The sequence below is a fragment of the Bubalus kerabau genome, chromosome 23 (genome assembly GCF_029407905.1).
Source record: "Bubalus kerabau isolate K-KA32 ecotype Philippines breed swamp buffalo chromosome 23, PCC_UOA_SB_1v2, whole genome shotgun sequence".
NCBI classification, from domain to species: Eukaryota; Metazoa; Chordata; class Mammalia; order Artiodactyla; family Bovidae; genus Bubalus; species Bubalus kerabau.
Window position 1 is genome coordinate 34,400,373 of NC_073646.1, and position 26,713 is coordinate 34,427,085.

The window sequence follows — 26,713 nt, forward strand, 5'->3', positions numbered from 1 at the left end:
AGGCAAAAATTGATAAATATGCCTTCAAACTTACTGTGACTTGCTTTTTTTTTTTTTTTTTTACTTTCTAAAAATAGCTTGATTGAAAATGCAAAAGTCATCGTTAAAAATTGATGAAAGCTGAAGAACCTATCCTGACTAAGGGAAAAGGTTTTTGGAATCAGAGGACAGACTTGCGACTGAACTGACCTCTACCACTTGATCATAAATCTAAGCTCCCGCCCCAGGTCTCTTTATCTGTAAAGCTGGTACATAGTTTATATATAGAATCTGCCAGGTGAGGCCTTGGGGAGGAGCCGATGAAATAATGTCTGTGAAATGCTTTGCCCGGTACCTGGCCATGCACCAATGCTTGGGAGCTCATGAGTGAGTGAAGTCAGCATCCACAGGTGAGAAGGAATGCAAGGATTTTTTAAAAAACAAATAAGCTACAGGTTGCTTTCAAATATGTACAGATTTCTACAAAGAAATCACCTCCTGAGGGCACACGTTTTGTTAATTTGTAAACAAATATGTGGAAATATTCACTGCAATCAAACCACTTTCAAGCAATTCACTTGGAGCCCAAGACTAGATTGTAAAATTTTAAAAAAAGAAAACGACCATATTGAAAAGGGTCATTGCTACTTTAAAAATAATGCAAAAACTTTACTGCACACAAGCACAAATGAAAATGCTTTAAAAAGAGTTCTTTAAAAGGATATGAAGTTGTGAAACCATCCCATTGTTGAAAAACATTCACCACCACCACCCAAAAAAAGTTTGGATAAATGGGGAAAAAAAGCACATCAATGCCTACAACAGATTGTAAAGTCACACTGCAAGGTACAAAAACAATGGAAAATATAATTTTTACCCACTCATTTATTAATTTATGCAGAACCAATGTGTTTCACAGTCTTGTTTTCTGCCAGCTCTCCTGGACTTCTCGCTGGGATCTTCCCACACCCACCCACTCCCTACCCTTCCTCAACAACTCCTCTCCCTACTTGCTCCTTCTGTCCATCAAAAGGGGGCTTCCCCTGGTGACTCAGTGGTAAAGAGCCACCTGCCAATGCAGGGGACAGAGGAGACGTGGGTTCGTTTCCTGGATCAGGAAGTGTCCCTGGAGGAAGGTGTGAAAATCCACTCCAGTATTCTTGCTGGGAAAATCCCATGGATAGAGAAGCCTGGTGGGCTACAGTCCATAGGGTGGCAAAGAGTCAGACACAACTGAAGCGACTAAACACACACTCACAAAGGACATTTAGTGTGTTTCCATTTCTACTGTGAGTAACACTGCAGTGAACTTGGGGGTATAGATGGGTCTCTTCACAATCCTGATTCCAATTCCTTTGCAGCCGTACCCAGAGTGGGATTTCTGGATCCTAAGGTAGTTCTAAGTTTAATTTTCTGAGGAAACTCCATCCTGTGTTCCAGAATGGCTGCACTAATTTACATTCCCACGTGTGAGATGTGACCACGTGGATGGAGCTGGAGGACACTACTCTAAGAGAAATAAGCAAGACACAGAAAGAGAAAGACCGCATGACCTCAGTTCCATGTAGAATCTAATAAAGCTGAACTCTTAGAAAGTGTAAAGATGGTGGCCAGAGGCTGGGGTTGGAGGAAGTGACAACCCACTCCAGTATCAAAGGGTACAAAGTCTCAGTTATACAAGATGAGTAAGGTTTAAAGATCTAACCTGCAGCATGGCGATGACAGCTGACAATGCTGCCTTGTGTACTTGAAACTTGCTAAGGGGCTAGGTTTAATTACATCTTCTCAACACACGCTGGCTGTAGAGGTGACGGAAACGTTGTTTAGCCGGACTGTGGCGATTGTTTCACAACGTATACGTACACCAAAACACCAACCTGTAAACGTTAAGTGTATACAATTTGGGGCGTTCCCTGGTGGTCTAGTGGTTAGGACTGGGTGCTTTCACTGCCTTGGCCCGGGGTTCAGTCCCTGGTGAACTGAGATCCTGCAAGCCGTGTGACTCAGCAAAAAGAAAAACAAGTATACAATTTTTATTAAAAGAAAGAAAAATGTTCCTCACTGCCCCTTCACTTGATCATTTAAGCCATATTGTTGAAAGAGGTGTGCAGCCACCAGCCACTGGCCATATGGCTTCTGCCCACGCCTCCCCACGGCCTGGCCCAAGTCACTGATAAACGTCTTGTTGCTGGGTCTGGTGTAGAGAGAGCTGGAGCAAAGCCAAAAGGTAGTGATAGCCTGGAAGAAATGTGTGCAACCCGTGAAACAGTCCAAGGACAAGTAGCCAGAATTCACAAAATATCTAAGGAATGCCTACACATCAGTAAGATAAAATCAAGTGACTCAGTAGAACACCTAGGCAAAGGCAAGTCACAGGAGAAGAAAAAACAAAGAGCCAAGAATGTAGGAAAAGATGTTCGACTTTGTTAGTAAGCAAGGGAGATGCAAAATTAAAACCACAATGAGATACTATCTCATTTGCAAAAACCAAGAAAGTCTGACGCTACACGGGGCATGGATGAGTTCACGGGGCTACAGGAGCATCGACCTCTGCCTGTGTCTGAGCCCACAGCTCTCTGTTGGTTTTTCAGACTCTGAGAGTGGCGAGAAGTGTCCTGTACAAAACCACCCACTACTCCAGACACAGGAAACTGAAATGCAAGTTTCCAAAACAGCAATTACCCTCACCGCGCCTTTGTTTTCTCTCCATCCTGTTGCACAACCAGCTGGATTGTTTTTACCACCCCCTCAAGGGTTGCACACCCCAGCCTGACAGGCACTCCTTCCAGAAGCATTCATCTGTGAATGAAAAAGCACGTGCGAGACTGCGTGTGGCAGCATTTTTTCCATCACTAGGAAAATGAATAAATATACTGGGTATATGAGGCTCAGGGATGACTAAGCAGTGGTTAAAATGAATGTGATCTATATGCGTCAGCATGGACAGGTCTGGAAAACACAGTGTCACGTGAGAGGGGAAAGTTACAGAGTAATAGCTGTGAAATGATAGCATGTGTATAATTTTTTCAAACCCATTAAGTAGTATTATATGCTGTTCTGGACACAAGTAGAGTGAAAATATTTTTTAAAAAAACAAGACCTAGGGACTTCCCTGGTGGTCCAGGGGTTAAGCTCCGTGCTTCCAAGGCCTTGGAAGCACAGAGCTCAGGTTCAATCCCTGGTTGGGGAACTAGGATCCCACATGCTGCATGTTCTGGCCAAAGAAAGACCTAGAAGATCCCTGCCCACTTGTGATGGCAGCTGGTTCCCTAGAGCAGCAGATGGAGGAGGGTGAGACTCGGAGGGAACTTCAGCATCACCTGCAGTGCATTCCTCTTTTTCTATTTTCAAATATTCAGAAGCCATATTGACAAAACACTGACATTTGTTCATTCCAAATGGTGGATAGCTTGAAGTTGAGAACAAGCCAGGAGAGCAAAGATCTGAAAGAAGAGTAATCAGGCCAAAAAAAAAAAAGGAAAACCCAGCAGTGCAAAGGCCCTGAGGTCACCATACCATGTTTCAGGATCAGCAGAGGCCAGAATGCCAGAGTGAGGAAGAAAAAGGTTAAGGATGAGGTTGGTAAGGAATCTGATTTGAGGTTAAGCAGAAGGGGAAATTCACCAAACTTATACTATAAAGACATCACTCTGGTTGGGCATATTTTATTAACGATTGAAACTGAGTGGTAAACACATAAGGTTATTGTCTTAATCTCTTCTTTTGTGTGTGTTTGAAATTTCCCATAAGAAGTTAAAAATAATAATAATTATGACCCCTGGCTGTGAGGGAAACAGACTGGGTATGGGGACAATGGGGAGGCAGGGAGGCCAGTTTAGAGGTCGCCAAAGGGGTCTGGGGAAGGTGGGAGGGGCCTGGGAGGAGTGGAACAGACACAGGCTTTGCCCACAGACAGAATGTGGGATGAGAGAAAATCTGGGCTGAGTCTTTGCATGCCTAGTGGTTCCGGCGTCTGTGAAGATGGGAGGGGTTTGGCAGGAGGAGGCCCAGGAGAGGCCTGTGGCCTCCGAAGGGAGAGGTCAGGCACACAAGTCCAGAGTTCAGGGAAGAGTCAGAGCCAGTCACCCATTTGGGAGTCACTGGGGGCTTCCCAGGTGGTGCTAGTGGTAAAGAACCTGCCCGCCAATGCAGGAGACACAAGAGCTTCGGGTTCGATCCCGGGGTCGGGAAGATCCCCTGGAGGAGGGCATGACAACCTACTCCAATATTCCTGCTTGGAGAACTCTATGGACAGAGGCACCTGGCAGGCTACAGTCCACGAGATCGTAAATAGTTGGAAAACGACTGAGGAGACTTAGCACGCACATGTGGCGCGTTCAGTTCAGTTCAGTTCAGTCGCTCAGTCGTGTCTGACTCTCTGCGATCCCGTGAATTGCAACACGCCAGGCCTCCCTGTCCATCACCAACTCCCGGAGTTCACTCAGACTCACATCCATCGAGTCAGTGATGCCATCCAGCCATCTCATCCTCTGTCGTCCCCTTCTCCTCCTGCCCCCAATCCCTCCCAGCATCAGAGTCTTTTCCAATGAGTCAACTCTTCACATGAGGTGGCCAAAGTACTGGAGTTTCAACTTTAGCATCATTCCTTCCAAAGAAATCCCAGGGCTGATCTTCAGAATGGACTGGTTGGATCTCCTTGCAGTCCAAGGGACTCTCAAGAGTCTTCTCCAACACCACAGTTTAAAAGCATCAATTCTTCGGTGCTCAGCCTTCTTCACAGTCCAACTCTCACATCCATACATGACCACGGGAAAAACCGTAGCCTTGACTAGATGGACCTTTGTCGGCAAAGTAATGTCTCAGCTTTTCAATACGCTATCTAGGTTGGTCATAACTTTCCTTCCAAGGAGTAAGTGTCTTTTAATTTCATGGCTGCAGTCACCATCTGCAGTGATTTTGGAGCCCCAAAAAATAAAGTCTGACACTGTTTCCACTGTTTCCCCATCTATTTCCTATGAAGTGATGGGACCGGATGCCATGATCTTCGTTTTCTGAATGTTGAGCTTTAAGCCAACTTTTTCACTCTCCTCTTTCACTTTCATCAAGAGGCTTTTTAGTTCCTCCTCACTTTCTGCCATAAGGGTGGTGTCATCTGCATATCTGACGTTATTGATATTTCTCCTGGCAATCTTGATTCCAGCTTGTGCTTCTTCCAGCCCAGCGTTTCTCATGATGTACTCTGCATAGAAGTTAAATAAGCAGGGTGACAATATACAGCCTTGACGTACTCCTTTTCCTATTTGGAACCAGTCTGTTGTTCCATGTCCAGTTCTAACTGTTGCTTCCTGACCTGCCTATAGGTTTCTCAAGAGGCAGGTCAGGTGGTCTGGTATTCCCACCTCTTTCAGAATTTTCCACGGTTTATTGTGATGCACACAGTCAAAGGCTTTGGCATAGTCAATAAAGCAGAAATAGATGTTTTTCTGGAACTCTCTTGCTTTTTCCATGATCCAGCGGATGTTGGCAATTTGATATGGCGTATAAATAGCATTTAAACCCACGAGACTGGATGACAGAGACTACCTACCATGTGGGTGTTGATGGAGGAGAGAGAGGGCCCAGGACAAGCCCGGGGCAGCCCTCCTATTACAGATGGTCGAGAGGAGAGGAGGAGGCGGCAGGAAAGGAGACCGGAAGAAGCAGCTTCTCAGGAAGGAGAACGCACCAGAGAAGGAATGTTCCTCTCCCCTCATTCTCCGAACTCCACAACCTATAATCCCCACGGCAGTCCCTGACGCTGCTCAGATTCCAGCTCTTGCGTGCATAATAGCAACAGCCTCGGACCTTGCAGTCACCATGTCCACTCTCACTCTCTTTATTTTTGACTGAAACAGGTCTTAGTTGAGGTATGCAAGATCTTTACTTGCGGCATGGGAACTCTTAGTTTCGGCTTGGGCATGTAGGATCTAGTTCTGTGATCAGGGATCGAACCCGAGGACCCCTGTCTTGGGAGCACAGAGTCTTCACCACTGGATCACCAGGTAAGTCCCCGCTCTCACCGTCTTTGTCAAATGCAGATCTGACACTGTAACTCCCTGCAACTCATTCAAGGTTAGAAACCAAGTCCTCAGCCTGGTAACCTTGCTCACCTTGGCCTGGGTTCTGCACGCAGCAGCTACTCCACCCGCAAATGCTCCCACATCAAGAAGCGGGCCCTGCAGCTTGGACCAACAGCCATTCCCCCTCCCTCCTCCCTGGAGACCCTGCTTGCCTCCCACAACCCAGCCTGGAAGTACCAGACTTTACTTTCCAGGTCTCTGGGGTTTCTGGGAAAACATCTTCCCCAAAGGACAAGAGCGAGAGCAGGAGACAAGGCCATCTGTAGCCCACCCACCTTGGGTTTTGTCTGTGAGGACACACGACTGCCTGAGCTGCTGTCACTGTCTGGGGACCAGAAGGGGCTCCCAGAGCAAAGGCACAGGACGAACCAGCAAACCAGAGAACGGACTTTGAGTCCTGGGAGAAATCAGCTGTGCTTTAGTTTTGCTAACCACTGGACTTCCTGTCAGAGGAAACTGCAACCCACTGCTTACGCCACCCCGGGCAGGTTTGTGGTTTTGATAGTTGCATTCAGAAACATCCCAGCTGGAGTTGGGGACTGACTGCTCGCAGGGTTGGGGCTTCCGTTTGGATGATGAGCAAGGTCTTAAATTAACTGTGCTGATGCTTATGTAGATTGGAATAGACTAGAAAGCATCCAACTGGCAGGGTGTGAATTTTACCAATGAAATTGATGAGAAAGCAAAAAAAAAAAGCACCATCCAGCTGACCTCCATATGTTCACGCATGTGCATACCTGGCCTCACATGCCTGACCTCCAAAAAGTAGTGGCTTTCCCCCTAGAGCTCATCTCCAGGTCTTGCTTCATCGCGCCCTCACCCTGGCCCACTCCCTCTGGCTACAGATGACTCTGGCCCCTCTCCTCCACCACCAGCAACCCCTGACCTGTGGCTTGTACATCTGAGATCCGACGATAGCTTTGAAAGATGAGCAGCTGCTGTTACTGAGGCAGGAGTTACGTGGACCCCAGGCTGGTCAGCTGTGCCCTGTGGACAGATGATCCGAGATAGCAGGAGCCAGAGAAGAGCCGAGCCTCGCCCAGATAAGACACGGAGACCACATATTTCTCATTCTCGAGGTCAAGGAGACCTTCCTAACTACACATGCGCAGAAAGTCTCCTTGAAGGTCAAAAAGGGAGGGGGCACCACTCCATAGTAAGTGATGTCAACCTACCCGTGAGGCTCTTTGCTAGAATCCATCTTCACTAAGAGATGTGCATGCACACGTAGAAGGACCCTGAGATATACACCAAATACAGCCTTCAGTTCAGTTCAGTTCAGTCGCTCAGTTGTGTCCAACTCTTTGCGACCCTGTGGATCGCAGCACGCCAGGCCTCCCTGTCCATCACCAACTCCAACCTGGCAACCAAAATGACTGGCCAAGGGAAACCCAGAAGAAACGCCCCCGAAAGTAATTTGGGTGGAATTTGAGCCAGTCCTAATGAGGTGGATGAACCTAGAGCCTGCTATACAGAGTGAAGTAAGTCAGAAAGAGAAAGACAAATATTGTATACTAGCGCATATATATGGAATCTAGAAAGATGGTGCTGAGGAACCTGTTGGAAGAGCAGTAATGGACACACAGACATAAAGAACAGACTTATGGACATGGCTGAGGGGCAGGAAGGAGAGGGTGGGATGCATGGAGAGAGTAACATGGAAACACACATTCAGTTCAGTTCAGTCACTCAGTCGTGTCCAACTCTTCGAGACCCCATGAATCGAAGCACGCCAGGCCTCCCTGTCCATCACCAACTCCTGGAGTTCACTCAGACTCACGTCCATCGAGTCAGTGATGCCATCCAGCCATCTCATCCTCTGTCGTCCCCTTCTCCTCCTGCCCCCAATCCCTCCCAGCATCAGAGTCTTTTCCAATGAGTCAACTCTTCACATGAGGTGGCCAAAGTACTGGAGTTTCAGCTTTAGCATCATTCCCTCCAAAGAAATCCCAGGGCTGATCTTCAGAATGGACTGGTTGGATCTCCTTGCAGTCCAAGGGACTCTCAAGAGTCTTCTCCAACACCACAGTTCAAAAGCATCAATTTTTCGGTGCTCAGCCTTCTTCACAGTCCAACTCTCACATCCATACATGACCACGGGAAAAACCGTAGCCTTGACTAGATGGACCTTTGTCGGCAAAGTAATGTCTCGGCTTTTCAATACGCTATCTAGGTTGGTCATAACTTTCCTTCCAAGGAGTAAGTGTCTTTTAATTTCATGGCTGCAGTCACCATCTGCAGTGATTTTGGAGCCCCAAAAAATAAAGTCTGACACTGTTTCCACTGTTTCCCCATCTATTTCCCATGAAGTGATGGGACCGGATGCCATGATCTTCGTTTTCTGAATGTTGAGCTTTAAGCCAACTTTTTCACTCTCCTCTTTCACTTTCATCAAGAGGCTTTTTAGTTCCTCCTCACTTTCTGCCATAAGGATGGTGTCATCTGCATATCTGACGTTATTGATATTTCTCCCGGCAATCTTGATTCCAGCTTGTGCTTCTTCCAGCCCAGCGTTTCTCATGATGTACTCTGCATAGAAGTTAAATAAGCAGAGTGATAAAATACAGCCTTGACATACTCCTTTTCCTATTTGGAACCAGTCTGTTGTTCCATGTCCAGTTCTAACTGTTGCTTCCTGACCTGCATATAGGTTTCTCAAGAGGCAGGTCAGGTGGTCTGGTATTCCCATCTCTTTCAGAATTTTCCACAGTTTATTGTGATCCACGCAGTCAAAGGCTTTGGCATAGTCAATAAAGCAGAAATAGATGTTTTTCTGGAACTCTCTTGCTTTTTCCATGATCCAGCAGATGTTGGCAATTTGATCTCTGGTTCCTCTGCCTTTTCTAAAACCAGCTTGAACATCAGGCAGTTCACAGTTCACGTATTACCATATGTGAAAAAGACAGCCAATGAGAATTTGTTGTATGACTCAGGGAACAAACTGGGGCTCAGTCCCAGCCTAGACAGGTGAGATGGGAAGGGAGATGGGAGGGAGGTTCAAGTGGGAGGGGACATGGGTAAACCTGTGGTTGATTCATGTTGATGTTGAAACCAACACAATACTGTAAAGCAATTATCTTTCAATTAAAAAAAAATTTTTTTTTAAATGATTCAGGTAGAAACTTTAATCCCTGGCCTTGTGGGTTAGATTTTTTTCTGTGTTTGGACCCGAGGCCTCTTTCGCAACCATGATCTGCCGGACCGTCGGTCAGGCCAAGAAGCATCCTAGCTTGATCCCCTTCTTCCTATTTATTGGAGCAGGAGATACTGGAGCAGCACTGTATGTCTTGCGCTTGGCCTTGTTCAATCCTGTGACATCAGGAAGAATAATCCAGAACCCTAGAACAAACTGGAACCCTGGTACACCTAGTCAAAGTTATGGTTTTTCCAGTAGTCATGTACGAGTGTGAGAGTTGGACCATAAAGAAGGCTGAAGTGAAAGTTGCTCAGTCATGTCCGACTCTTTGCGACCCCATGAATTATATAGTCCATGGAATTCTCCAGGCCAGAATACTGGAGTGGGTATCTGTTCTCTTCTCCAGGGGATCTTCCCAACCCAGAGATGGAACCCAGGTTTCCCACACTGCAGGCGGATTCTTTACCAGCTGAGCCACAAGGGAAGCCCAAGAATACTGGAGTGGATAGCCTATCCCTTCTCCAGTGGATCTTCCCGACCCAGGAATTGAACCTGCATTTCAGGTGGATTCTTTACCAACTGAGCTCTTGCTGCTGCTGCTGCTAAGTCACTTCAGTCGTGTCTGACTCTGTGTGACCCCATAGACAGCAGCTCACCAGGCTCCCCCGTCCTTGGGATTCTCCAGGCAAGAACACTGGAGTGGGTTGCCATTTCCTTCTCCAATGCATGAAAGTGCTCTTAGGGAAGCCCAAAGAAGGCTGAGCACTGAAGAATTAATGCTTGCAAACTGTGGTGCTGGAGAAGACTCTTGAGAGTCCCTCGGACAGCAAGGAGATCAAATCAGTTCATCCTAAAGGAAAGCAACCTGAATATTCATTGGAAGGACTAATGCTGAAGCTGAAGCTCCAATACTTTGGCCACCTGATGCGAAGAACTGACTCACTGGAAAAGACTCTGATGCTGGGAAAGATTGAGAGCAGGAGGAGAAGGGGAAAATAGAGGATGAGATGGTTGGATGGCATCTCCGACTCAGTGGACGTGAGTTTGTGCAAACTCCAGGAGTTGGTGAAGGACAGGGAAGCCTGGCTTGCTGCAGTCCATGGGGTCACAAAGAATCAGACATGACTGAGCTACTGAACAACAACGCCAGCTGGAACAAACTGGGTCCTAATGGTCAGTACAAGTTCTACTCTGTGAATGTAGATTATAACAAACTGAAGAAAGAAGGTCCAGACTCCTATATGAAACGTTTCACTATAAAGCTGCTAGAATGAAGGTCTTCCAGAAGACATCCGCACAATTTCCCACTTAACCAGGAAATATTTCCTCTCTAAATGCATGAAAGCATGCTGGTGTACTGATTAATAGATAGTCTGAAACTTAAAAAAAAAAAGTGAGTCAAACTACCATGAGGGCACAACTCTCTGATAAACACCCGTGTGTCTATCCACACGCACCCTTTCTCCTCCTAATAAACACTTTAATTGTTTCACTACTCTCCTTTTCTATGTGGAAATTCATTTCTGCACAGCTGACGGGCCTTGTCATGACCACCGGGCCCTGGAGGCCAGGATTCAGCGCTCTCACTGCCGCAGCGGGATTTCAGTCTCTGGCCAGGAACCAGAAACCCTGCTTCCAGCCGCTGCAGGCCCAGGCCACCAGAGATCATTACCACCCCCTCCTCACCCCCAGACTGTTTTTCTGTTACGTGACCCTTTCCTCCAGTGGTGTCCATGGCCCCAGGAAAGATTGTTTTGGGCAAAGGTTCTAGAAACTTGAGATGGAACGATCAAAGGAGATAAAAATGTGTTGTCAGAGAAAAGGCCTCCCCACCCTAGGCTAGAACAGGGGAAAGAATAGAGTGGGTTACAGGGGGAGAAGTCCATGAGGCTTGGGGCCATGCCTGGGTGAGGGGAGCACAGTGGTGTCCAGAGACCACCAGCACCCCCACACACAACGTCTTACATGGCAAGTCTCTTGTTTCAGCAGGAGTCTTAGATATAGGTACCCACAAACTGTGAAGGCTGGTGAGCAGGACGCCACTGAGGGGCTACACAGGCAGATGGGACATACAGCCCCCACCAGGGACCCTCCCCTCCAACCAGGGCTTCTCCTAGAACAACCCAAGGCCACCCTCTGCTGGTCTAACTGAGCTGCCTTTATCGGAGCCAGCACCTTACGTGAAGGGTCACTCCCCACAGTGACATTCCATCATAGTGCCCATCCACCCCCAGTCAAAGCAGTGGTCCTGGACATGCAGGGGGTGGGTGACCAGAGCTGGGACAGGAGAAGACACCCCACCCTCACCACCACCACCAGAACAGGGCGGAGTGGGGGCTACGTCTGACTCATCTCTGTGACAGCCTCCAGTGTCCTGCCCAGGACCTGGAAAACAGAAGGTGAACAATAAATATGTATGGGCTGAAATGGCACATGAGGCTGCAGAGATGGGGCCCAGGTGTCATCTGGTTGAGCTAGCCGCCATCTCCGCCCCACCTCCCCCCGACTCAGTGATGATTCAGGGGTGGTCATGTGACCCATTCTGGCCAATAGGAGGATGCAGAAGTCATGGGGTGGGGCTTCTAATAAAGCTTTGGTGACAGAATAAACCCAGCTGGCCTGGCTCTGTGCCGTTTCCCCTTTGTCCTATTGGGAAGTATAGTCGCTGCCACAGACATGAGGACAAAGGCCTCCATACAAAAGGAAGCGGAGAGAGAAGGGGACAAAAGCCAGGGTCCCTGATGGTGTGGCTGAGCCCCAGACCATGCTTCCTGTCTGAGACCTGTAAATCCCTCTGTGTTGAAGCCACATGTACACAGGTGAAGTGAAGGGAAGTGAAACTCACTCAGTCGTGCGACCCCATGGACTGTAGTCCGTGGGATTCACCAGACCAGAATACTAGAGTGGGTAGCCCTACCCTTCTCCAGGGGGATCTTCCCAACCCAGGGATCGAACCCAGGTCTCCCGCATTGCAGGCAGATTCTTTACCAGCCGAGCCACTCAGGGGTCTATTATTTGCAGCAGGTTCACATGTTCTCAGTACAGCTCTAGGCTAAGATAGGTCGGGTTGGGATCTTGGCTGATGTCAGTGAAAGTGTTAGTCACTCAGTCGTGTCCAACTCTTTGTGACCCCATCTACTGTAGCCCACCAGGCTCCTTTGTCCATGGAATTCTCCAGGCAAGAATATTGAAGTGGGTTGCCATCTCCTTCTCCAGGGGATCTTTCTGACTCAGGGATTGAACCCGGGTCTTCCACACTGGGGGCAGCCTCTTTACCGACTGAGCCCCCAGGGAAGACTGGTGTCAGGGTGTTACCAAACCAAACTTGAGTTTGCTGGCCCACATGAAGTAAAGTCAAGGTACTGACACAGGGTTGTGGGGAAGGAAAGTATAGCATTTATTGTAGAGCCCACCAAGAATGGGCAGCTTGTGCTCAAAAAACCCAGACTCCCTCATAGCTTTCAGGGAAGGGTCCTTAAAGGCAACACTTGGGGAGAGGGCTGCAGAGTGCATGACTTTCTTCTGATTGGTTGGTGAGGTGGTGTTCCAGTAATGTCATCAAGCTCCATCCTCAACCTCCCCGTTTCCAACTGACAAATCTGCAATCTTCCTTTTGGTCTCAGCATGGAGGATGGAGTCACCATCCTTCACCTGGGTGGGGGCCTTAGTTCCTGCAGAACAGCTCCAAGATATGTGTCAGATGGTTACATATGTCCCTTAAAGAGGAACTAGGACTCTGTTTTATAGCTGAATTATTGTCATTATTTTCTCGCTTAACTGCTTTTCCTTTGTTTCACGTTCCCTCACTTCCCTAGTTAGTAATGCTTGTGCCTGCTCTTTGGAACTCAGGGCAGCCCTAGGAGACTAAAGCCATTTTCTGTAAACAGGAACCTGGCAACACAGAGAGGCTTTTGTACTCAGGAGGGTTTCATTCCCCCCTTTTCTTTGGTACTCCTCAATCCTGAGGGGAGCGGGTGTGAGACAAGAAAGAGAACAACGTTTTGGATAGAGGTTAATCATAAACTCAGCAGGGGAACTCTTTCAGAGGAGGAAGAAATTTTCCTCTACCCTTCTAGGTTCTCCTGGCTGACCTAAGATTTAAATTGACATGAGATTAACAAGAGAAAATCAAACAGAAGTTTAATAACATATTTTGGTGGCTCCAGTGGTAAAGAATCTGCCTCCCAGTGCAGGAGACGTGAGTTCGATTCCTGTGGGGAGGATCCCCTAGAGAAGGAAATGGCAACCCACTCCAGTTTTCTTGCCTGGGAAATCCCATGGACAGAGGCTTGTGGGCTACAGTCCATGGGGTAGCAAAGAGTCGGACACGACTGAGCAACTGACAACAACAACATACATGGAAGAGACCCCGGGAAAACTGAGTAACTCAACAAAATGGCTGAAACACTCACTTTAAATACTCTCGTCAGCTAAAGATAAAGGAGGATGTTGGGGTAGGGGTCTGGAACGTCAAAAAGGAAGAATGCAGGACTTTCTTGGTCCAGTGATTAAGTGGTCCAGTGATTAAGAATCTGCTTCCCAATGCAGAGGACTCAGGTTCGATCCCTGGTTGGGAAACGAAGATCCCCCATGCTGAGGGGCAATTAAGCCTATGAGCGACAACTGGGCAGCCTGTGCACAAAAAGAGTGTGCTACGTAAAGATCCCAAGTGCTGCAAAGACCCAACACAGCCAAATAAATAAACAAACATGTTAAGAAAAAAGGAAGAAAGCCATTGATATCGACAGAAAAGTACATGTTTGGTAAACAAATGCTTGCTGGGCCAAGCAGAGATAATGGGGCAGAGAGAGGACTCTGATCTCGAGGCACTTCCTGGAATTTCCTCCCACCACACCTAGCTCACATTCTTAGCAGATATCTATGGCCATAGCTCTATCTAAATATTTTAGGCAGTTAGGGGGAAGGTCAAAGTTTCTTTTTTTGCCACACCAAGAGGCATGTGAGATCTTAGTTTCCCAACCAGAGATCTAATCTGTGTTCCTGCTGTGGAAGCATGATGTCTTAACCACTGGACCACCAGCGCAGTCCCAGAGTTTCTTTCTGAGACTTAATAAAACCATGCACCTCAGATTCGGGTTTAAACCCACATCCCAGGACTCAAACTCAGCCAGAAACCATTGTCTCTTAGTTGAGTTCACGCTCCTGGTCTCAGGACCTAATAAAGCTCAGGTTCTTTATGTCTAATTGCAGAAAGAATTCAGGGAGAGACAAAGTAATAGGTAAGAAGTGAATTTATTGACTGACCAAAAAGTACCTTCTGTTTTTTTAAATAAAAATAAATGACATATTTTTTGTTTTCACCAAGAGCTTTATTGAACAATATAGTCACCATTTTGTTCCACTACCTTCTGCCATTTTTCAGGCAACTTCATCATTTCATCTTCCCAAAACTTTTTTATCTTTTTGAGCAAAAAATAAAAAACTCTTCCAGGTGCCTCTTACAGTCTTCCAGGGAATTGAAAATTTCTCCATTAACAGAATTTTGTAGGGACTTCCCTAGTGGTCCAGTGGTTAAGACTTTGCCTTCCAGTGTAGGGGCTTCAGGTTCGATCCCTGGCTGAGGAGCCAGAATCCTACATGTCTCATGACCAAAAAAAACCCAAAACAATATAAAACAGAAACAATATTGTAAAAAATTCAATAAAGACTTAAAAAAATTTTTCAGATAATTTTGTAAAGACTAAAATAAATGGACATCCAAAGGTGCAATGTTTGGCAAATACAGCAGATGAATCAGAACTTACTAGTCAAAATGTAACAGTTTTTGCCTGATCATCAAAGAAACGTGTGGTCTTGCCTTATTCTAATGGAGATTATGTGTTTTCTATTGACTAATTCTGGATGTTTTTCACTGAGTGCTGCTTTAAATCGGTCTGAGAGCAGTACTTGTTGAAAGTCATTGCTTGATTTTTCCAGAAGGAGCTCCCTTCCAATCCCAACATATATACAGCATCTCCTTCTTTGAATGAAGACCGGGCTTTGGTATGGTTGCTGGTGGTTCATTTCACTTGCCCCACAATCTCTTCCATCCACATTATTATACAGTATTCACTTTTCATTGCCCATCATAATTTGCTTTAAAAACAGAAGGTTTTCATTACATTTCAGTAGAGAATCACATGTGGAAATATGGTCAAGAAAGTATTTTTCAAATAAGTTATCTGGAACCCAAACATCAAAGTGATTAGCATAACCAAGCTGGTACAAATGATTTTCAAACTTAATTTGGATATTTTGAGTATGTTGGCTGTCTCCCGCATGGTATAATGTTGATTGTTCTCAAGGTCTCAATCGATTGCTATTAACTTAAACCAGTCTACCTGACTGTGGAGCATCACCCAACAAAAAAGTCTCTAACATGAAACTTCACAATCACTTTTGACGCGTCTGATCGGTCACATCTTCTCCATACACTGCATAAATCTTTTTTTTTTTTTTGCATTTCAATTGTATTTTTACCTTTCTTGAAATAATATAGCATTTTATGAAGAAAATATGGCTTTTTTTCTTCCATCTTCAATATTAAAATGGCTACACAAAAATTCATCAGTTTTGATGTTTTTTTAATGCACACTGATACAGCAGCTGTCACAGTCTAACAAAACTGTTTCCAATCAAGTTAAAGACAACTAAGCACTATTCCCGAAAAAAATTAACAAATTTAGAGAGAAACACTCCACAGAGTGTTGGCCATTTCAGAAGGCAAGAGGCCCTGATACATGGGGTGGTTAGTTTTTATGGGCTAGGTAACTTCATAGGCTAATGAGTGGGAAGATAATTCCAACTATTTTGGATAAGGGGAGGAGATTTCCAGGAATCAGGCCACTGTCCATTTTTGGCCTTTTATGGTCAGCCTCAGTCAGACCTGTCATCTCACCGATGGGTGTGTCATATAGTCTATGCTAGTCACTCAGAGGTAAAAGCGTCTGCCTACAATGCGAGAGACCCAGGTTCTACCCCTGGGTTGGGAAGATCCCCTGGAGAAGGACATGGCAACCCACTCCAGTATTCTTGCCTGGAGAATCCCATGGAGGGAGGAGCCTGGTAGGCTACAATCCACAGGGTCGCAAAGAGTCGGACACGACTGAGCTACTTCACACATACATAATGAATTACACAGTTCACTGTGGGTTCATGTCCCATCTGAAGCACAGCTGGGTTCATGTCCCCTGTGAGGCACGACTGGGTTTGTTGGATGGCATCACCGACTCAACGGACATGAGTTTGAGCAAACTCCAGGAGATGGTGTAGGATAGGAAAGCCTGATGTGTTGCAGTCCCTGGGGTCACATAGAGTCGGACACAACTGAACAACAACAGTGAATTACAATGAGCATGTAACGAGGCTCAGGGTCTGCTGGAAGTTGAATCTTCTGCCATCTTGGACCTAGTGGGTTCTAACCAGTTTGTTATACCCTCGATGGCTTATGTCATCCTTTTAAAAGTTGTGCCCTGGCCCCTTTCCCCCCTGTTTCATTAGGGAAAAGCAAATACCATAGGATATCACTTGTATGTGGAATCTAAAATATGACATCAATGAACTTATCTACAAAACAGAAATAGACATACAGAACCAACTGGTGGTTGCCAAGGGAGAGGGCGGGATTTGCAGCTACAATCTATTATCTATAGAATGGATAAACAACAAGGTCTTACTGTATAGCACAGGGAACTATATTCAAAATCCTTTGGCGAACTATCATGAAAAAGAATGTGAAAAAGAGCATGTGTATATTACTGTTGTTGTTTAGTCACTAAGTCGTGTCCAACTCCTGTGACCCCTTGGACTGTAGCTTGCCAGGCTCCTCTGTCCATGAGATTTCCCAGGCAAGAATACTGGAGTGGGTTGCCATTTCTTTCATATATAACACATACACAATAGTTACTGTAGTAGACAAATTCCAAAATCTCAGTGGCTTAACAATATGAAAGTTTTTTTGTTGTTGTTCATGTTACAATGCAATGCAGGTTGGTAGAGAGGACACTGCCCCACACAATCTAGGGCCCAGATTCCTCCATCTACAGACCCACTCTTCTCTGGTGCTTGGAACCTGCTCCATAGCCAGAGATTGTGGGTTCATGTCCCATCTGAAGCACAACTGGGTTCGAGTCCCAATCTGAGTTGTTTGGTTTCAGCAGCACTAGACGCATTTCAAGTGCTCAACAGCCATGTGAACAGCGTGTAATTATAAAACAATGCCATCGTCAGTTCTACTGGACAGCCTCGCATGGATCTTGGTGACTATTCTAAAACTGAAGGCTGATCCTACGTCCCTCTTTGTCCCGCCGGAATTCTAAGGCTCCTACTGCCTAAAAGCTGATGCTTTGGGGAAGCATAAAGGACCTCAGGAGCCAGGAGGAAAAAGAAATATACTTCCACCGGGATACCTTTCAAAGCGTCTCTGAAGATCCTGGAATCTTTCCAGGCTGAAGGCGTTCCCAAGAACTTTGAACTCATTGGCTGGTGGTGGAGGGACGGGTTGCCAGCGCTTTGCTCTGATTGGGCATTTTCTCTGAGCGGAAAAACAATCATTGAGGGAGATGGGGGCGGGGCCAGGCTCGCAGTACAGGCCCCGCCCAGCGTTCCGGAGCCCACCCACCTCCCTGGCGGGTCAGATTGGCGGTGAGTTCTGACCACCTACGTCTTAAGGGCCCTTCTACCCTGGAATCCCTCTCACCAAGGCCGATTGGGAGACGAGGGCAGGTCATCCCCCTTTCCCCCACCGCGAGAAACACCCCTTCCGCAGCCCTGAGCCCCCAGGTGTCCAGCCTCGCCCTCTCTGTGCTCAGTGTTCCTTCCTGTGAAATGGGATTGCATTGTTCCCCGGGCAGAGGCCGCGTCCTGACAGCCTCCTCTGCTCCGCACGAGGGTGGGAGGGGGTTAGAGCTTTAGGTGGGCCATGTCCCCACAGCAGGATGGCGGAGGGCAGGAGCCTGCCCGAGGTGCGTGCGCTGGTTGGGGCTTCGCATGGCATCACTGACCTGGCCCACAAGCTTCACTTCTATGACCAATGGGCTCCGAACTATGACCAGGTAAATCGGCCATGTCCTCACCTCTGCTCTCCTCCGCTCACCTGGCCTCAGTTTTCCTGTCTGTAAAGCCGGAATAGTAAGCCTAGAATCATCCCAGGGAGATGAATGTGAGAATGAAGTAAGATCTGGGTGCAACCTCCAGCCCTGTCTGCTCTCCATCCAACTCCTCTTCAGCCCAACCACGGTGGCCCTGCCCTCTGATCCTCTTCCAGATTGGCAGCCCCTAGAGACTAGGAGCCAAGACCTCCTCACCAAGGTACAGGAGTCCAGGCAGAGGAGCTGCCTGGATGAGGTGCCGTGAGCGATCACAATGAATTAAGCAGACAGCGATGCCAAGGCCCACAGAAAGGGCCCACTGAGAGAGAAAAGTACCTCACACCTGCGTCTCCCCTCACTGTAGTTCCACCAGATCCTGGGCCCCCAGCACACACATACAGCTTGGCTTGGTTGACTCTACCCCACAAGAAGGACCCCTAAATGCTGGAGCATGGGGTGGTGGTTGGCTCAGCATCCTGTCCCCAGGATGTGGCTGCCCTGCAGTACCGTGCTCCCCGCCTCGCAGTTGACTGCCTCACGCAAGCCCTTCAGGGTCCACACCATGCTGCCCTGATCCTGGACGCGGCCTGTGGTACTGGCCTTGTGGCTGCAGAGGTGAGGCCACCCCAGATCCCCTTCCTTCCCATCAGCCCCTACTTGCTGAAAATTCCTACTACCCCAGCCCCAGATCCCCACTTGCCTGCTCAGACTCACTGTTTCCAGACACTGGGGCCACATCCACCGTGGGGCCCACTGTCCTCCTCGAGGCGTGGGGACCCACCTGGGAGGTGGCAGGTGTGAACTGTGAGTGGGTTCCCCCACCCCAGCTGCAGGCTCGGGGCTTCCGCCAGCTGCATGGGGTGGATGGAAGCCCAGGGATGTTGGATCAGGCCCGGGCCCGCGGCCTCTACCAGTGCCTCAACCTCTGCATCCTGGGCCAGGAGCCGCTACCCAGCGCTGAAGGTACTTCCCCTCCCCCCTTGACAGCCCAAGGCCCACCCTCTGACCTAGCCCACCTGACAGCTGACAGAGCCCCTTCCTTTTGCCAAGACGCCATCCCCCTTGCCTAGCCCTCCCCAAGTCCCCTCCCATGCCGAGCCCCTCAATCTCTCATTGAGGGACAATCTCGCATGAGATGCTTCCTCTGAAACCTCCATCCCACGACCTTATCTCAGTCCAGGACTGAGCCACAGCTGCCGTATGGCCCCAGGGATCATGGTCCTGCAGACCCTAGCAGCAGGCCTGGTCCCCCCCCAGTCCCCACCATGAACACCGTCCTCCAGGGATCATGGTCCTGCAGACCCTAGCAGCAGGCCTGGTCCCCCCCCAGTCCCCACCATGAACACCGTCCTCCAGGGTGGTCTGAGGCCACACTGAAGCCAAACCACCACACCATATCCGCACGCCCACACAGGGACCTTTGACGCGGTGCTGATGGTGGGTGCCCTCAGTGATGGCCAGGTGCCCTGCAGCGCGATACCTGAGCTCCTGCGAGTTACCAAGCCAGGTGAGAAGCAGCCCATCCAACCACACCCACGCACACCTTCCCTTCTCCACACATACAGACACAAGCCTCAGAACCCCTCAGGCCAAGCGAGATGTGTGGTGGGGTTGTGCCTGGGGTCACACAGCCTAGCATCTCAGCCACCAGCTTCCAGCCCAGCCTCGGCCTCAGCTGCCACCATCAACAGACCCAGGTGGTCATCTTGCCTTTCAGCCATTGGGAAACCGGAAACAGCTCCACTCCTTTTTGGCCTCTGCATCTTCACCAATAAGCAGAATGCCACAGTCCCTTCCCCACAAGCGTTGCAGTGAGAATTGGGTGAAGTAGTGTCTATCAGGGCTTCCCTGGTGGCTCAGACAGTAAAGAATCTGCCTGCAATGTGGGAGACCTGGGTTTGATCCCTGGATCAGGAAGATCCCCTGGAGAAGGGAATAACTAACTACCTACTCCAGTATTCTTGCCTGGAGAATTCCACGGACAGAGGAGCCTGGCAGGCTATAGTCTGTGGAATCGCAACAAGTTGGACACGACTGAATGATTTTCACTTGCTCACTCAGTGTCTATAAGGCCTGTATTTCAATCCTGGCACATAGTAGGGGCTCAGTTCAGTTCCCTCATCTTCCAGCTTCCCCACTAACTCAGGGCCAGCCATTAGAGGAGTCTCTTTCACTTTCGAGGCCTCAGTTTTCTTATCTGTGAAATGGAGCTGATAGATATAAGCACTTTTCTATAAACTCCACACACGGGGCTGGTGTGCAGCTGGGGATTGTGGTTACTGTGTTCCTACTGTGTGCCTTACCCCATGGGAGCCTCTGGACTGGAGAGAAGGTACACACGCACCCCACACACCCTGGGAAGGGGCCAGGGGAAAAACACCAGGCTGGAGGTGGGCCCCAGGAATGTGGGTGTTCAATCCTCCGAGAATTCAGGGAAGAGAGGCATCTCCCACTTCTGGTATGGGGGGGTGACACCCAGGCGCACAGTCTAAGCAAAGTCCCAGGCAGAAAGGAGGGTGATGAAGTATGAGGATTCTGTGGTTAAGACCCGGCTGAAGCACAGGATCTGGAAGCCCGAAGGTGCCCCATCCCAGCAAAACCTCATCTACTCCTGCCCGCAGGGCCCAGAAGGGGCTGTGGTTAAATCAGGGCAGGTCCGGGCAGGCTTCACCCTCAGGGAACCACAGAGGCTGACAGATGCAAGGACATTGTGTTGGGGTCAGAGAGAGAGGTAGTGATCAGGCTCAGGGGGACAGGAAACTTCCATTACCTGTATCAGTAAGACCAGGCCACCTCGCCCAGCCTGGGCTTGCCAGACCCCTTAGCTGGCCAATCTGCCTGTCCACAGGTCACAGGCTCTTCTGCTTCAGAGCCTTTCCTCTACAAAGCCCCCTCTCCACCAGTAGCACCCTGCTTCTCCTTACCTCCTCCTCCAGGAAGCCTTCCAGACCCCTATCTCTCCTGAGTATATCTGAGCCCGTGCTGGGCATACAGTAGGTGCCTAGAGAAGACCTGGAGGGACGAGGTCACTCATTCATTCAGCCAGTGCTTATTGAGTGTGCTGGCCTTCCTGTGAGACAGGGTAACCTTCCTCGCTTTGCAAGCTGGGAAACTGAGGCGCCAAGAGGTGAAGGGACTTGCTCTAGGTCCAAAGCCCATGAGTGTTCAGACACAACCATACCCTCCAGCAGACAGACTGGGTGAGCAGTGAGAAGGCAGCCCCCTCTGTCAAGGGGATTCAGCCAAGAATTCCCAGCGGAAAGGATGCTTGAGCCTTGAAAGGTACATAGGAGGCCATCAAGCTGGGGGAGCAGAAGGTATGCCTGGGGGAGGGGGCAGTGAGCCCCAGAGGCTTGGAGATGGGAAACAGCTGGCCTGCGTTCAAAGCTGGGAGGACTTCCGCCTGTGAGGATGTGAGTGGGAAGGGGACAAACGTCCCTGTCCCTGGCTCCCGCCCTCCCCCCACTCACCTGCTCCTCTCCCACCCCTCCCCAGGTGGGCTGGTGTGTCTGACCACCAGGACTAACCCATCCAACCTGCGGTACAAAGAGGCGCTGGAGGCCACCCTGGACAGGCTGGAGCAGGCCGGGGCATGGGAACGCCTGGTGGCCCGGCCTGTAGACCGGTGGGAACTGGCCACCTCCAAGCTCGAGGTGGGGCCTGGCACCTCCGACAGCGACGGCTTCATCTCCGGTATCATCTACCTGTACCGGAAGCAGGCGGCAGCCCAGGCTGAGGGAGGGAGGCCCGGTGCCTAGCCCCCAGCTGGCCTCTAACCCTCCTGTGGCCTCACCCTCTGCTTTGCCTGTAAAATGAAACCAGTGAGTCACCCCTGCCCCCAGGAGAGCTGTGCCTATTAAATGAGACCCAAAGTGGGCATCAGAACTCTGGCGCTGTGGTTTTTCTCACCCCCCCGCCAGAGTGACGTCTGTCCCAGTGGGAGACAGAGGGAAGAAACAGGACGAAGAGGGCCCCCACCCCTGGCTGTCCCTGGGCCTTGGCACGCAGGGCCACAGACGCGACTCCGTGACTCCTCCCAGCGTGGAGGGCCCCCTCCCTCTAACCCGCAGACCAGGAACCCGTGCTCACACATCTGGCCAAACACTTTCACGTGTCCTGGGTTCGGTTTCCTCATCTCTAAAGGGATTGGAATGCAGAGTGGAGGATCTCAGAGTGTAGCTTGGAGGCTGCCCCAGAGCTGGGCAGGTGAAAGGGCCTGGGTGACTAGTCAGCACCAGCACAGGTGGGGATGTGCCCAGGGCCGATGATAACTCCTCCATTCAGGAGCCTCAGGAAGGCTTCATGGAGGAGGAGGCGTGGAGCCGGGCCTTCAAGACTAACAGGGTTCAGAGGGTGGAGGAGGGAAAAAAGACATTCCAGGCTGAGGGCAGGGACAGCCTGAGCACAGGCTGGGAGAAAGGATCTGAAGGGTGAGCCGACCAGCCTGGCAGCCCAGACAAACCTGGAACAAAAGTGGGAGAAGGCAGATGGCCCATCCCCCAGGGCTGACTGTTCTCCTCTGTCCTCCCTTCTAGGGTCCCCAGCACTTCACGAGGATCCTGGGCTTTACACTGACAAACAGAGGGCTTGAGCAAGGTGGCTACAAAGGTCAGGGCCAGTTTCCATGCCTCACAGTTCCCCAATATCAGTTTTGTTAAGTCTTCCCATCCTAGCCACTCCATGGGGGTCCTGCCCCTTACCAACCCCCTGCCCAGGCCTCCAACCCCACCCCCCGCCCCATGTCCACAACTGAAATCAGATCAATACAGAGAATTCCTGTGCACAGGTCCCATTTATTGTAGAAAATAATAGCAATTACCGTGACAAATAGCTTAAATTACAAAACAGAAACCACATAGGAGGCAGGGGAAAGCCCCAGGACTTCCTGGGATGAGGGCCAGAGAAAGAGTATTCCCCCTGCCCTCTCCAGGCTGCCAATGACCTTGGCAGGGGCAGAGGATCCAGAGGTGGCCAGGATCAAGGGGCCGGGGGCCACGGTCGGGGGCTGGAAGGGGTGCAGGCAGCTTGGGCCACCTCTATGGCCTCCTCCCCCACCACTACCCAAACCAGTTTGTAGCACCTCCACCCCTCCCCTCTAAACCTGTCCGTCCACTCTGTGCAACTAAGCTCCAAGGGCAGGTAGGTGAGCAAGGCGGCCATTCTCATGACCCCAGGTTTCCATGGGCAAGACCCAGCCTAAGTGCTCACTGGCCCAGCCAGAGAATGCTGGCAGAGGGGAGCAGGAAGGATCGAAGAAGGGGGACGGTGGTCAACGTGGGCCCCATGGTCCACTGAGCACCCACTCAGAGGCAGAGCCCAAGCAAAGTCAAGGCTGAACTGTCCTGGCCAGCAGGAGCCAGCCCCCTGTATCCACAGCCATTCAGAGGAGGGTGGCCCAGGAGTCTCTTTCCATTCCTCCTTGCTGGTGTTGGAAGTGGCCTTGAGAAAGTGTCCGAGAGGGCCAGGAGGCTCTGGGGGCTGCTAACCCGGTCCCCCGCTGCCCATGGCTGGGCCATCCGCCTAGGGTCACAGATTGCAGTGAGCTCAGTCCAGGGAGAAACAAAGACGAAAGGAAAAAAAATTTAAAAGAGTCAACAGTAGTGCCTTAGACGTAGTTGCTGGCTGGGGCCGAGCGGGCGGCGGAGTACTTAGCGGAGTAGGGCTTGTCGTTGCGGGGCGGGCAGTTGAAGCAGAGCAGGGCCCCCCCAAGGATCAGCAAGCCAGCGGCGGCCCAGCCCACGTAGAGCGAGGCCCCCATCTCCCGCTTCTGGCCCGAGGCCACCAGGGGGTTGTAGAAGTCGCGGATGACGTTGTTAGCCGTCCAGGACACGGGCACCATCACCAGCAGGCCGGCCAGCAGGAACACCACGCCGGCCACGATCATGATCTTGGCCTTGGAGCTCTCATCATCCACGCAGTTGGTGCACTTGCCGCCCACCACCGACAACAGCACGCCAAACACGGCCAGGATGATACAGATGACGATGAGGGCGCGGGCCGCCTGCAGGTCCTGCGGCAGCGCCAGCAGCGAGTCGTACACCTTGCACTGCATCTGGCCGGTGCTCTGCACCACGCAGTTCATCCACAGGCCCTCCCAGATGGTCTGCGACGTGACGATGTTGCTGCCGATGAAGGCCGTCACGCGCCACATGGGCAGCGCGCAGCTCAGGATGGCGCCCAGCCAGCCCAGCACGGCCAGCGCGATGCCCATCACCTGCAGCCCCATGGAAGCCATGGCTCAGCGTCGGCGAAGAGGCGAGGCGCGTCTAGGACCTGAAAAGGCGCTGAGGATCCGGCTCTGGAGGCTGTAGGAGTCCAAGAGCCGCGGACGGCTACTTCGCAGCAAGGCCTTACACCGGGAGGAAGTCCGGGGGCAAAGCCAGTTGGAGCCGCTTCAGGCGTCTCTCCCGAGAGAGACACAAACCCAGCGAGTGTGACCCGACCAGTTCTCTTCCTGCCAACAGGTGCCACAAGCTCGCGGGCTCCAAACTGGAGCGGTTATATGGTGCTCCGTGGGAGGGGCGGGGGCCGAGGGAGGGGTTTCAGTCCCTGGAGCCGCCCCTTGACCAGTTCCTCTAGATTCCTGAGCCTGCCAACAAAGGGACTTTCAGGTCCCAGCCCTGGGCCCCTGAGTCACGATCCAGTCTCAGAGGAAACTGCCCTTTCCCCCTGCCCCCAGGCCTCTGCTGAGGTCACCCAAGAGACAGACACTGAGTCACAGCCTCCAAGCACCTGGACATCCCTGAGGGGCCAGAGGAGGAGTCAGGCCCAGCTGGGTTTGGGAACCTGAAGAGAAGGATCCCCACGTCCCAGGGCTCCCTCATTCCAGGCTTCGATGGATGGACGGGGTGGGAGTGGGGGATTGTGTGGCCACCTTCAGGGAGAGGGTCTGAGGATAGAGTCCTGGAAATGCCGAAGAGCAGCCCCACCTTGATTACTGTTGGAAGAGTCTGTATCAGCTTCATCACTGGCCTGATAATTATTAATAGCTAAGAGTCTCACCAGCCACCATCCTCACCTGAGGTCTGGACATTGGCCTGGTGAGGTCCAGTTTTAAGGAGCAAGGGGCTGGGGGGGCGCCAGGACTCCTGGGTCCCTCACCTGCCCTCCTCCTCTCTCCCCACCATCACCTGGCTTCCCAGCCCTGCAGAGGATGGGTGTTGGAGGAGACACCTTTTTGGCCAAAGAGAGAAGGAAGCCTGCTCCACCCACCCCTGGACCCCCAAGCTCGGAAGTTTCAGCCAGTTGCTGCTGGAGCTAAGTTGGCTTGGCCAGAACTAGGTGGTGGGGGAAGTCAGCAAGAGAAAGCCATGGGTCAGACTGTGGGGACTTCAGCCCAACAAACAGGTGTTTACTTAGTGAAGATACACACAGCGGTCCTCCGATAAAGCCAGAGTGGGAGCAAAGTCCCACGAGACTTAGACTTCGAAGGGGAGGGTTAAATCAGATGGAGTTGGAGGTGGGGTTGCCAGGGAGGGGGCCTGATTGGGAGGGGGAGCTGCCTGGCTCAACTCCAGGCGGCACTGAATTCTTGGGTTGTGCAGCAGAGGACTCTGAGGACAGAAATCTCCATGGAGGGGTCCCCCTGGAGTTGGGCAAGGCAGCTGGACTAGGGGAAGGAGAACAGAGAGAGGGGACAGTGAGGACAAAGGTGCCCGAGGTGGGGAAATGCAGCCAGTTCTGGGAGCCAGACGGATTCAGAGGAATCCAGTCTGACCAGAGACAGGGGAAGTGGGGGAGGGGCCAGAGCGAAAGAGCCAGAAATCTCTGTGTCGGGCACCGCGGAGCCCTGGGCTGTGAACAGAGGCAGTGGATGCAGGCTGAGTGGCTCTCTGGGGGACTTCTCCGGTGGTCCGGTGGGTAAGACTTCCCTTCCCAACGCAGGGGATGCTGGTTCGATCCCTGGTCAGGGAGCTAAGACCGCACATGCCTCCTGGGCCAAAAAACCAAAACATAAAACAGAAGCAGTATTGTAATGAATTCAACAAAGACTTTTTAAATGGTCCACATACAAAAATAAATAAAAAAAAAAAGAAGGGGGAGTCTCTGGAGACAGAATGAAGATGAAAGCAGGCAGAGGACCAGGAAGGGCCTGATTCAGGGCCGAGGACTTTGGGAACCTAAAGAAGCAGCCATTATGGAGGTGAGAGAGAGTGGCCGGGCTCATCCTGGCTGGATCAAGGGCACCCCACGTGATCCACGTGCTGCAGAGCTCCCCATGTGCTGGGGAGCTCATCCCAGGGGCCAGGGCTCCCATTAGTCCCCGAGCCCCCAGCATCATCCAGCCCCATGCCTGACGCCCTGGGGCAGCTGGGTGTATAATCCAACCCAGACAGTGTTCCTTGAGCTTCCTGAAAGAGAGCTTGCGTGATTTGGGTGGAAGCCTTCTGTGAGCTATCTGAAGCGTGCTGATGGCCCCTGGAACCACA

The 26,713-nt window shown here is 50.6% G+C and overlaps 3 protein-coding genes across 3 annotated transcripts; 2 read left to right on the forward strand and 1 right to left on the reverse strand.

The window, feature by feature from the left end:
• The first annotated feature begins 9,247 nt into the window (after positions 1–9,247).
• On the forward strand, positions 9,248–10,469 carry LOC129637661 (cytochrome c oxidase subunit NDUFA4-like). Its single transcript, XM_055561882.1, has 2 exons — positions 9,248–9,370; positions 10,326–10,469. Exons 1-2 carry the CDS (start codon positions 9,248–9,250, stop codon positions 10,467–10,469), a joined length of 267 nt encoding a protein of 88 aa, XP_055417857.1.
• A 7,322-nt stretch (positions 10,470–17,791) lies between these two features.
• On the forward strand, positions 17,792–22,158 carry METTL27 (methyltransferase like 27). Its single transcript, XM_055561943.1, is given in 7 exon segments — positions 17,792–17,838; positions 18,131–18,248; positions 18,771–18,899; positions 19,112–19,247; positions 19,699–19,791; positions 21,780–21,909; positions 21,911–22,158. Coding segments are annotated over 6 exon segments (795 nt in total). The 5' UTR covers positions 17,792–17,838; position 18,131; the 3' UTR covers positions 22,101–22,158.
• Positions 22,159–23,057: 899 nt separating this feature from the next.
• On the reverse strand, positions 23,058–25,250 carry CLDN4 (claudin 4). Its single transcript, XM_055561630.1, has one exon. It carries the CDS (start codon positions 24,517–24,519, stop codon positions 23,890–23,892), a length of 630 nt encoding a protein of 209 aa, XP_055417605.1. The 5' UTR covers positions 24,520–25,250; the 3' UTR covers positions 23,058–23,889.
• Positions 25,251–26,713: the final 1,463 nt, after the last annotated feature.